This window comes from Oryx dammah, unplaced genomic scaffold (genome assembly GCF_014754425.2).
Source record: "Oryx dammah isolate SB20612 unplaced genomic scaffold, SCBI_Odam_1.1 HiC_scaffold_5, whole genome shotgun sequence".
NCBI lineage: Eukaryota > Metazoa > Chordata > Mammalia > Artiodactyla > Bovidae > Oryx > Oryx dammah.
In genome coordinates this window covers 49,977,782-49,990,510 of record NW_024070189.1, presented here as the reverse complement: position 1 = coordinate 49,990,510, position 12,729 = coordinate 49,977,782, and the positions used below count along the sequence as shown (strand labels likewise).

The following is a 12,729-nucleotide window of genomic DNA, read 5'->3' as shown; positions in this document are numbered from 1 at the left end:
TGAAAGTTCTTAGGATTTACTCTCAACAAGAATGAAGGCAGTTAAAAGATGCTAACCCCCAATTACAGGATAAGCTTAACTACAACATGATAAATATAATTAACTCAGTTTTATAAAACTTTTCTTTAAGTAAAACTTATTTTTAAATTTTAAGTAAATGTATTTTAGAAGAAAATTCTATTTCACTACTACCAGTGGCAAAATAGTATTAAGTTTAAATGTTAGTATCTCAGTCATGTCAGACTCATTGTGACCCCATGGACTGTAACCCGCCAGGCTCCTCTGTCCATAGGCTTTCCTAGGCAAGAATACTGGAGTGAGTAGCCATTCTCTTCTCCAGGGGATCCTCCCAATTCAAGGATGGCAGATTCTTTACTGTCTGAGCCACCATTACTTGCCACTATAAGATTACCTTAAAATACTTACTTTAAAATAAACAGATGTTCATGTGCCACCTAAAATCATCATGCATTACTAGTGATCCATACATCACAATTTGGTAAATAAATGTCCTTTCATGGATGCCAATAGTGTGGGCTGGGAAGGAAATGGGTGGGAAGTCTGTTGCATTTGCATATTACTAATACTGTGGGTAGGGAGGGGGAGTGGGTAAGGGTGAATATATATTGATGGGATCAGTTTAGAAATCAGACAAAGAGGATGGTCCAGAGACAAGATTCTGAGGACTGATACCATCTTGTATCCTGCATTACAGTTCTACAGCACCCAAGTGAAAGGCTAATGTTAATTTAATTGAATTGTATTCTGCTATTAGAATTCAAGGCCACTATAAATAAACGTTGAAAAACTAGAAATGTCAGAGATCACGCTATCTGAATTACCCAAAAAGAAGTACATTTTAACCAACTGTTCCACTTTAATACAGTGTCTGAAACTTAAAACAATTTGATAAACTTATCACCATTGACATTGCTCACTTTGGCCTTTTAATTAATAAAAGTAAAATGGAAACTCTTTAGATTCCATTATGCTTTCTCTGTTCAAATAATGTCCCAAACTTATAGAGGAAAATTAAACATGTGACACTAGCCTAAAAATCTGTGCTAAAGTTCTAAGACTCTGCATGTCAGTATGTTAGGTAAATAACAAAACCCATGATGCTTCCATTGGGAGAGTAAAATGCTTTATTGCTGAATATAGAGTCTCTGTGCACACCTAAGTGCACTAGAACATCACCCTATTTGAAATATAAATAGCACAATGACTGGCTGATCAATAACTCCTATTAGGTACCCATCAGGTGTCAGGGATTATTCATGAGACATATTTGACCCTTAAGGAACCCCTGGATTAGGGCAACAGTATATCTTTGCAACTCCAGTCACATTACGTTAGAGTTTCTGTCAAGATGTTTGACAGCTTCATTTTGTCACAGGGTTCTCCTACATCAAACACAGAGGCACGGTGCCCCTGATCTATACCTGAAATGTGCTTTCCTACAGATCTCAAATGAAAGAAAAACTGTTCCTGTGCTTGCACCAAGAGTGTATTTTTTGAGGATGTCTTCCAGTTATTGATATCAATGATATCTTCAGCCTCAAATGCCAAATCATAGCATTTAAATCTCATTGAATCATTTTTTCACATTATTTGGTTGTACTGAATAAAACACAGCAAGCCTTTAAGAAAAAAATTTCCCTAGGAGCCATCCTATTATTTGATCTCCAAGAGTTGCAGGAAATTATAGGAAAAGAAAACAAAAATAATTTAGCTTTATATAACTATATCATGCAACCATTATGTCATACAATAAAATGACCTGGTTGATAAAAGAACTAGCAAACTAGCACTTGTCAAAAAGCTATTTAAGTATGAATCTAAAGTTTAGATACACACATAAATATTCTTAAGGTATTTTTACCGCCATTTAAATAATTTTCTTCCTTTCTGTTACAGAGATGAATATTTTCATGGAACAGCATCTCCTGTAACACTAACTGTTAGCATAGGCATCTGGAATCATTTCAGTTCAGTTCAGTCGCTCAGTCATGTCCAGCTCTTTGTGACCCCATGAATCGTAGCACGCCAGGCCTCCCTGTCCATCACCAACTCCCGGAGTTCACTCAGATTCATGTCCATCAAGTCAGTGATGCCATCCAGCCAGCTATATTATACTTACGCTTTAAGCGTAAATGAAATTTAAAAATTAATAAACAGTACCACATTCATGATTATATTGATATATGAAATGTTGAAGAAAATACATTTATTAACTTTGTAACTCTACCCAAACAGATTTTTCAGAAGTCTTAGAGTTCAAATAACCACAATTTATAGCATAACATATATAAAAATGCAACATACCTCACATTAGCATCAAGTTCGTCCATTACAGGAAATAGGCATGGGTGAGTTGGATATCAGCGCCCACTGGGTACTATAATGGGGAAATAATAAAAAGAGGGTTAGACAAGAAGGCAATGTAGAAAAATAAAAGTCATTAAGGGAAAAAATGCCAAATAATAATTGCTTCCTAAAAATTAAGACTTTTGTACAGTATTGGAAAAGTAATAAACAATATTAAATTAAAAAGTTACTGGCATTCTGAGATATGGCATAGATGAGTGCTGCATCAAAGAAACTCACATATAAGTTTCTTTGCATTTGATTAATCTCCTAGAGATTAACTTTTTGCTCTTCCCAGAAACATAGCTTATTTATATGATCTGCATTAGGACACCAGCTGGTGAAAACTTAGAACACTGTCTAAGATGGTCAGCCATCTTGTTTCCTATGAGAATTTTTCAGGTTGCTATTTTAAAAACCCTTTTTGAGGGTGGATAATCATATCTCTTTGAGACTCTATAATAGTAAACTCTTGAGAACCCTCTTCCTAGGGGAAAAAAAATAGGTGTGCATGCACACACATACACCTTTTCTGGGGAGCCCACAATTCCTTGAGGCCTTTCCATGAACCCCAGGCTAAGGACTCACAATCGAAGAGAAGGTCAACTTTCAAACTACTGATAGTTCCTCTAGCACAGACCTTTAGAAGACCTTACACTCTTTAATGGACAGACACTCACTGATCTCCACCAAGTCAGTTCTCTGACCTGGCTGTGTAGTTTTGGTTCACAGAAAAATTCCTGTACTTCTCACCACATTTATTTCAAAACATGGTGAGTCAGAGAACACAGGGGCAGAGGTCAGTCTGTTTCTTTTGAGGTTACCCTCAGCAAGACCCTTTTTCTTCTAACGACATCATCTATTCAATACTTCTCAATAAACAGAAAGGATGGGAAGAGATGATTGCTGGGTTTACTTCTAGCTCTGATATTCTATAATTCCATCTGCTGGCTTTCTGGTAAAATTTTACAGGGAAGAAACTGTAAATCTGTTTATGTACATAACAGAACCATGAAACTCAGCCTGGGATTCCTTGGTCAGCATGAACCAAACATATATGCCTGGCAGCCAGGAAAAAAATGACAGGCCACCAGAGCTGGAAAGGACACAGATTTCTCTGTGTGTTCTGTGTATGTTTGTATTCTTTCAAACCTGTAAGATTAACATGGGCAACCATGTGCATTTGTGCATCTATGCCAGGTGTGAGGAAGGCTGAGCCTACAGGGCTCAGTCCCCTCCTCTGACCTCAAGCAAAACACCTCTGTCTACCTCTGTCTCCTTTACATTCTGAATCTGGAATAATCTTTTATTTGAAATACATAAGTACAAAGCCCTAACTACTGAAGTGGTGGGATTCCATCCTTTGTACAAGTCTATCTAGAATCATTCCTGAAGTGAAATGATGTGTGTGCATATCTATTTTTTTTCTAGGCAGACAATAATCAAGGGTTTACTAGATTGCCAAAGGGATATGATTACCCACTTCAAAGAAAGAAAGAAAGTGAAGTCGCTAGTCGTGTCCAACTCTTTTCAATCCCATGGACTATAACCCATCAGGCTCCTCCGTCCATGGGGTTCTCTAGGCAAAAATACTGGAGTGGATTGCTATTTCCTTCTCCAGGGGATCTTCCTGACCCAGGGATTGAATCCAGGTCTCCCACATTGCAGGCAGCTGCTTTTATCATCTGAGCCACCAGGGATAAGCCACCCACTTCAAAAAGAGCTTAAAAAACTGAAAATACTCATATTATTTTAATCATAATAATATAGTAACCTATTTATAGTAGTTAGTCCTAATGCAGATCATATAAATAACTTACATCTTTGAAGATCAAAATATAACAGATTACCATTCATCCCCATGTCTTAAAATACAGTCTATTTGCTAAAGATTCTCAAAGTTACAGCTTCACCCTAGGCCCTTCCCAGACTCGTATCACCTACCTGACATCTCAACTTGGATGATTAAAAAAGCATTTCAAACTAAACTCATTTCCCATTCCAGCACAATAACTTGCTCCTCCCCTAGCATCCTCTATCACAGTAAATGACTCCACCATTTATCCAGTTACACTTTTTTTTTCACACCCTACAATTAAACTATTAGCAAACTCCCTCCTCTACTTTGAAAATGATTCCTAAATCTGACTTTTTCTTTCATTACCTCCAAAACCACACCTGGTCCAAGCCACCATCTCCTTTTCCAACTGGTGTCCTAACCACTCTCCTAACTTTCGTAACTGGTCTCCTGCTGGCTCCACCGTCATCTCTTCTCCCCACAGTAGCATTTTTGAAATGGAAGTCAGATCATTTCTTGCCTATATAAAATACTAGTGGCTTTCTGTCACACTTAGAATAAAGTTTAAACCCCTTATCACTTTGGATTTTGCTTAATAGGTAAAATTCAAACTGATCACATGGGTCACAACTTTGTCTAACTCAATGAAACCATGAACCATACAGATAGGGCCACCCAAGATGGATGGATCATGGTGGTGAGTTCTGGTAAAACGTGGTCCACTGGAAAAGAAAATGGCAAACCACTTCAGCATTCCTGCCTTGAGAACCCCATGAACAGTATGAAAAGGCAAAAAGATATGACACTGAAAGATGAACTCCCCAGGTCGGTAGGTGCCCAATATGCTACTGGAGAACAACAGAGAAATAGCTCCAGAAGGAATGAAGAGGCTGAGCCAAAGCGGAAATAACTCCCAGTGGTGGATGTGTCTGGTGGTGAAAGTAATGTCTGATGCTGTAAAGAATAATATTGCATAGGAACCTGAAATGTTAGCTCCATAAAACAAGGTAAATTGGAAGTGGTCAAACAGGAAATGGTAAGAATAAACATCAACATTTCAGGTATCTGTGAACCAAAATGGACTGGAATGGGCAAATTTAATTCAGATGACCATTATATCTACTACTGTGGGAAAGAATCCCTTAGAAGAAATGGAGAAGGCCTCATAGTCAACAAAAGAGTCCAAGAAATGTAATACTTGGGTGCAATCTCAAAAGCGACAGAACAATCTCTGTCCGTTTCCAAGGCAAATCATTCAATATCACAGTAATCCAAGTCTACGTCCTAAACCACTAATGCTGAAGAAACTGAAGTTGAACAGTTCTATGAAGACCTAAAAGACCTTCTAGAACTAACATCAAAAAAAGATGTCTTTTTTATCATAGGGGACTGGAATGCAAAAGTAGGAAGTCAAGAGATAACCAGAGTAAGTCTGACCCCAGAATAAAAATGAAGCAGGGCAAAGACTAACAGAGGTTTGCCAAGAGAATGCACTGGTCATAGGAAACACCTTCATCCAAAAACATAAGCGATGACCCCTACACATGGACATCACCAGGTGGTCAATACCGAAATCAGATTGATTATATTTTTTGCAGTTGAAGATGGAGAAGCACTATACAGTCAGGAAAAACAAGACCAGGAGCTGACTGTGGCTCAGGTCATGAACTCTGTACTGCAAAATTCAGACTTAAATTGAATAAAGTAGGGAAAACCACGAGGCCATTAAGGTAAGATCTAAATCAAATCCCTTACGATTATATATTGGAAATGACAGATTCAAGGGATTAGATCTGATAGAGAGGATGGCTGAAGAACTATGGATAGAGGCTCATGATATTGGACAGGAGGCAGTGATCAAAACTATCTTCAAGAAAAAGAAATGCAAAAAGGTAAAATGGCTGTCTGAGGAGGCCTTACAAATAGCTGAGAAAAGACAGAAAACAACAAAATTCTGTAGAACAATTATCCTTCAATTAAAAAATGAATAAATTTCTAAAAAATTTTAAAAAAGAAGTAAAGGGCAAAGGAGAAAAGGATTGTTATACCCATCTGAATGCAGAGTCCCAAAGAATAGCAAAGAAAGATAAGAGAGCCTTCCTAAGTGAACAATGCAAAGAAATAGAGGAAAACAATAGAATAGAAAGACTAGAGATCTCTTCAAGAAAATTAGAGATATCAAGGGAACATTTCATGCAAAGATGGGCACAATAAAGGACAGAAATGGTATGGACCTAATAGAAGCAAAAGATATTAAGAAAATGTGGCAAGAATACACAAAAGAACTACACAAAAAAGATCTTAATGACCCAGATAAACATGATGGTGTGATTGATCACTCACCTAGAGCCAGACATCTAGGAGTGTGAAGTCACGTGGGCTTTAGGAAGCATCACTATGAACAAAGCTAGTGGAGATGATAGAATTCCAGCTGAGCTATTTCAAATCCTAAAAGATGATGCTGTGAAAGTGCTGCATTCAATAGGCCAGCAAATTTGGAAAACTCAGCACTGGCCACAAAACTAGAAAAGATCAGTTTTCATTCCAATCCCAAAGAAGAGCAATGCCAAAGAATGTTCAAACTACTGCACTATTGCACTCATTTCACATGCTAGCAAAGTAATGCTCAAAATTCTCCAAGCCCAGGCTTCAACAATATGTGAACTGAGAACTTCCAGACGTTCAAACTGGATTTAGAAAAGGCAGAGAAACCAGAGATCAAATTGCCAATATGTGTCAGATCATAGAATAAGCAAGAAAATTCCAGAAAAACAGCTACTTCTGCTTCATTGACTATGTTAAAGCCTTCGACTATGTGGATCACAACAAACAGTGGAAAATTCTTAGAGATGGGAATACCTTACCTGCCTCCTGTAAAATCTGTATGCTGGTCAAGAAGCAACAGTTAGAACCAGACATGAAACAACAGACTGGTTCCAAATTGGGAAAGGAGTACATCAAGGCTGTATATTGTCATCCTGCTTATTTAACTTATACGCAGAGTACATCATGCAAAACACTGGGCTGGATGAAGCACAAGCTGGAATTAAGACTGCTGGGAGAAATATTCCACAACCTCAGATATGCAGATGATACCATCCTTAAGGCAGAAAGCAAAGAGGAATTAAAGAGCCTCGTGATGAAGGTGAAAGAGGAGAGTGAAAAAGCTGCCTTAAAACTCAACATTCAGGAAACTAAGATTATGGCATCCAGTCCCATCACTTCATGGCAAATAGATGGGGAAACAACGGAAACAATGAGATACTTTATTTTGGGGGGCTCCCAGATCATTGCAGATGGTGGCTGCAGCCATGAAATTCAAAGACGCTTGCTCCTTATAAGAAAAGCTATGACCAACCTAGACAGCATATTAAAAAGCAGAGATATTACTTTGCCAACAAAGTCCATATAGTCAAAAGTATGACTTTTCCAGTAGTCATATATGGAGGTGAGAGTTGGACCATAAAGACGGCTGAACATGAAAGAATTGATGCTTTTGAACTGTGGTGGTGTTGAAGACTCTTGACAGTCCTTTAGACTGCAAGGAGATCAAACCAGTCAATCTTAAAGGAGATCAGTCCAGAATATTCATTGGAAGCACTGATGCTGAAGCTGAAGCTCCAATACTTGGTGAACTGATATGAAGAGTTGACTCATTAGCAAAGACCCTGATGCTGGGAAAGATTGAAGGCAGGAGGAGAAGGGGACAACAGAGGATGAGATAGTTGAATGGCATCACTAACTCAGTGGACATGAGTTTGAACATGCTCCAGGAGATGGTGGAGGACAGGGAAAGCCTAGTGTGCTGCAGTCTATGGAGTCACAAAGAGCTGGACATGACTGAGTGACTGAACAACAACAACTTTATCACAATCTGATCCCAGCTCCTCTCCAATGCCCCATCCACTCACTGCCTTTGTACTCGCTGGTTTTGCTTTTTTCACTGACCATCAATGTAGGCTCTCACCTCAGGGCCTTTTCACTTGTTTCCTCTCCCTGGAACGCTACTATGTAGATCACTCCATTACTTCCTTAGGGACACAGCCCAAATGCCACTTTGCTGATGACTTAAAATTTCAGGCCTCATTTTCTGAAAATTTTTGTAATCCACTCTATTTTTTTCTTCTTAGTACATACATTATATATCTGCCTTTGCTTCTTTATTAGTGATCTATCTCTCTGACTAGAATATGTTTCAAGAGGGCATAGTTATATCTTGATCACTATTATAACATCAGATCCTATAAAAATGCCTAACATACTGTATCCCCTTCATAGATATTTCTTGAGTCAACTAAGTAGTTAATTTGTTTTGCAAATGAGGAAAGTGAGGTTTGAGAGTTTGTGACTTTCCCTCTGGGAGGTAGTATATGAACCACTCCAGAATAAATATAATTTTTAGAAATATCAAAATTCAGTTCATCTTATTTATTTACTCTTTAGTATTAACAAGTGCCAAATACAGTCCTTTTCCTTCTCCTCCAACCTCTGAGAATTTATTGTTAGATGGAGAGACTAAGAATCAAAGAGGTCAACTGACTTGCCAAAGTCACATATCTAGTACTTAACCAAACTAGGAAGTGAATTCAGGGCTGAGAATTCTGAAACTCAAGCTTTATCTTGCAGTTCTTTTCATCCTATCACACTTGCCCCCACTGTTAAAAAGGGAAACTACTCATGAAAGGGAACATTTTGCTTTAATTTTCTGCTGACCATTTATTTCCTCTTTCTCTGAGAATAATGCCTTGATTTTCCTTTGTGGAACCCCTCCCCTGCCTCAAGCCCACTGATGAGCACATGACCAGGACTGGCCAATCAGAACAGTTCCTTCTCTGGTCCCAGGGATTCATTAATTCACTGGCTAGACTGTAAAGCCAGCCCTGAGATATCTGCTAGAGTCTGTCTTTCTCCTGGTGTTGCTAAACTTTCAATTTAAAGCTGCTGGTGGCCAACGATGCCACTATGTGGGGAGAGTTTGTCTGAGAATGAAGTTAATACCAATGGAAAGCAGAGTTGTAACACAGAGATTGCCATATCCTGATGAAATAATTTAAGACTTAAGGTCTAGCAGTGTCTTATGACAATTTTGTACTTGAACTTCCCAATTATACTGAGCCAACAAATTCTCTTTCTTCGTGTGTAGGCCAATTTGAGTTGGATTCCAACCGTTATTTGAAATAAAAAAAAAATTCTTGGAGATATACAGGAAAATCAATATTGTATTTGTATATAGATTAGAAGAAAGAAAAGCTGGAACTAAAAAAAAAAAAAACAGTTAAAAGCTAGCTAAATTTGAGTCACTGAAACTGCATTTGGAAAATGTTACAACATGGGGAAAGCTATATATTCATAGCAATGTACATTATTATATTTTGCTCATGGAAACTCAGTGAGCAAATTTTAAATGACTGCCATTTAACAAACCAGTGAGAGCATGCATTTTGTTAGAGATAAAGGAAGAATAACAAAAGAGAAAATGGTGATCAGTACCTATCCTAAATTGATTCATTGATTACAGGCCACTATTTTTTGTCGTACTTACCAGGAATATTTAATCAGAGCTGTGATTATAGGGATACCAGCTGCTGGGAAGAATGCTCAGAGTGACAGGTGTGTGTAAGGAACCATGCTTTTATCTTGCATACTTATGTTTCTGACACCTTAACAAAATACTACCTGGTTAATTAAAAGCACAGTCAACTGAGTATCTCCCATGCTCAGATATAAGCTATGTCACTTCTAAAATTTCTAATTTAAACCCAATTAGACCATGTATGTCTGTGGCACACATGCATGTGTATGCGTGTGTTTTAATGACAGTCACACTGTATCCTTATCTCCTTCGGAAAAACAGTCTTAGATTGTCATACCAGGGGAAAAAAGCACAGCAAGTCCTGGGAAACAAGAGAAAGAGGGAGTCAAATAAGCCTTTCTACCATGTGAGGTATAAATGAAGGTCTCAGTATTATCTCAGCAGTAGGAAAAGCTCAAGCCACTAATTATTCAAAACACTTTGTCATAAAAGTAAAGATACAGAAACATGCAACTCTATCAGATTCCTTGAAGCTTCTTTTCTTTGTTGTATACATTGAGAATTATCTTTCCTTAAAAGGAGAGGAGAAGGAGAAGAAAGAGGTGATATTCTTTGTGCCACCAAATGCTGATTCCAACCCTTAGTTTTCTGACTTACACATTTTAAATAACTAAAGGGCAAACCCTGAAGGTAAGCACATCTCATCTTTACCTGTGTTCTTTTACTAAGAATACTCTGAAAGATTGCTGTGGAACAGTTGTTAATGGTTAACACAAGGTGTGTAGTTGCATCTCTATTATGAGAAGTTGTGAGCACAGGGCTCACCTGTAAATAGTCCTCACCTATTAGAGTGAAATATCGATGTAGTTTGGTGCAGTGCCAACATCTGCCAACTTGGAGCAATGTCATAACTCAGCTTGCTTTGTGGCACTTTGGTTTTTTCCCTTTGGTTTTGGCTGCATGAGCATATATTCATGCATAACTGTGCAAGGATTGACCACGTTTCTTTATAGAGTATGCTTCCATGGGTTAAATTTCTACATCAAAGGGCATATTCCAATACCTTTGTTTTGGACAAGTGTCAGGAATAAGTAAAACATTATTTATCTTAATTGCCAAATTGAAAGAGGGAGCTTGGCACAATGGAAAGAACACTAGACCAGGAATCACTCAGCCTGACCCACTGCTAACTCACTGCTCCTATTCTTAAGCAAGCTTGTTCATCAGTCTGGGTCTCAATTTACCCAATGGTAGAATCAAGTAGGCCAGAGAGTACTGGACAGGGTGAGCAAACGAAGAAACTTCAAGTAATTAGAACTTCTCAGAAGTTAAAGGAAATTTTGAAAAGGTGAGTTGCTTGCCATTGGAGGCATTTAGGCAGCATATGCGTAATTAAGGATATCTAAATGAAGGATACGATTCTGGTGACTGGTAAGGTTTCTTCCAGTGCTAAAACTGTAGCACTGTGATAGTCTATGTTAGTTCTGCTCGAATCCCCAGCAAGAGACTAAGTGTTTTGAATAATTTTCCAATTAAAACAAATGCATGCTCAATTCACCTATACTGTCTCAAACAGATTTCATCTCCTGAGCATTATCCCAGTCATTTCTGAACATGTAGAACTAAAAGAAGAGCACAGAAATGTACAATTAACTAAAGCCAGATATTTGCTAAGAGTTAGCTGTCAAATGTTAGCCTCATTACCTCATTACCCTAACCCACTACCCAGCCACATATACCAAAACAGTCAGTCTCACCAGGATCAAACACACTAGCATTATCCCCAGTCTTCTGCATCCCATGGTGATCATGATTTCCTAGCTACCTTCACTGTGAAAGAGACTCAGGGATAACCTGAAAGATTGCAACTGTGTAAATTCTCACTAAATGGAAGAAAAAAGTCCTCTCATTGGCTATTTACTAAGACTTTGTTTTCTGGAAAATGTTTGGAATCTATAGGATGCTGGCTCAGAAATTTACTTCAATCAGGTGATCATACTCTCTAAAAGAATCTTGCTATAAATTAGTTTAGTAAAAATTCACATTATTTGTTTATCTAGATGTTTGCTCCTTGGAAGAAAAGTTATGACTAACCTAGACAGCATATTAAAAAGCAGGGACATTACTTTACCAACAAAGGTCTGTCTTGTCAAAGTTATGGTTTTCCCAGTAGCCATGTATGGATGTGAGAGTTGGACTATAAAGTGTGTTTCTTTCTAGGACTGGATGTCAAATTGCTATTTGTGCCAAGTCATCTAGAAAGATTTGGTCTAAATAAAAAGCTGTCTCATTTCCATAGCTGAAAATCCATACAGATGCCAATTCAGTTACACTTAAGGGACTATCATGCTGATATATACAATTTGCATGAAAAATGGCTTTTTTTTTTTTTCAAAATAACTAAAAAAATATTCTTCCTAGATAAGTAAACATTTCTCAGCTGGAAACTTTAGTCTTTTTATTAAAAAATGAATACTGAAAACAGCCCTTAACCAATGAAAGACTATTTAAGAGGCATACTCATTCTATCTTTGGGGGAAAAAGTAAATTACAGGAAATGTAAAGGAGGAACACGAATGTCCATTTCATGTAGAACTGAATGAAGTATATCTAAAGCAGTTCAAGAAATCTTTTTTTTTATAAGGCACATATTCTCTACCACCACCAAAGAACATGATGAAGACACTGATATTACAAGAAACCCAATCCCAGTAAATGTGGATATGGGTATTTCATAAAGAAAATGATTCAAGGGTCATTTATTTACATATTTACTTTTCTGATCACTTGATTAATGTCCCACTCCCAACACAGTCACAGGTTCTACAAGGAAAGACACAGTGCATGATCAGTATTTCTTGAATGAATGGCATGACATGATGTGAAAGTTCCACTTGATAATTAGAGAAGGAATTAGACTTGTCTTTGAGTTGCCAAAGGGGAATCAGTGGGAGTCTCAAGAGAAGTTTGAGCCACACTGTGAGGAAGGTCATTTAACACCAGAGCTGTCCAATTATTGACCTGCATGCTT

The 12,729-nt window shown here is 37.8% G+C and overlaps 1 protein-coding gene across 1 annotated transcript in view; it reads right to left on the bottom strand.

The window, feature by feature from the left end:
* The window catches only part of HTR4 (5-hydroxytryptamine receptor 4), a 175,984-nt gene extending 171,350 nt beyond the window's left edge, over positions 1 to 4,634 (bottom strand). Inside the window, exon 1 of the mRNA XM_040241546.1 lies at positions 4,532 to 4,634. Coding sequence (XP_040097480.1) covers positions 4,532 to 4,634 — 103 coding nt within the window. The remainder of the gene's footprint in view (positions 1 to 4,531) is intronic.
* Positions 4,635 to 12,729: the final 8,095 nt, after the last annotated feature.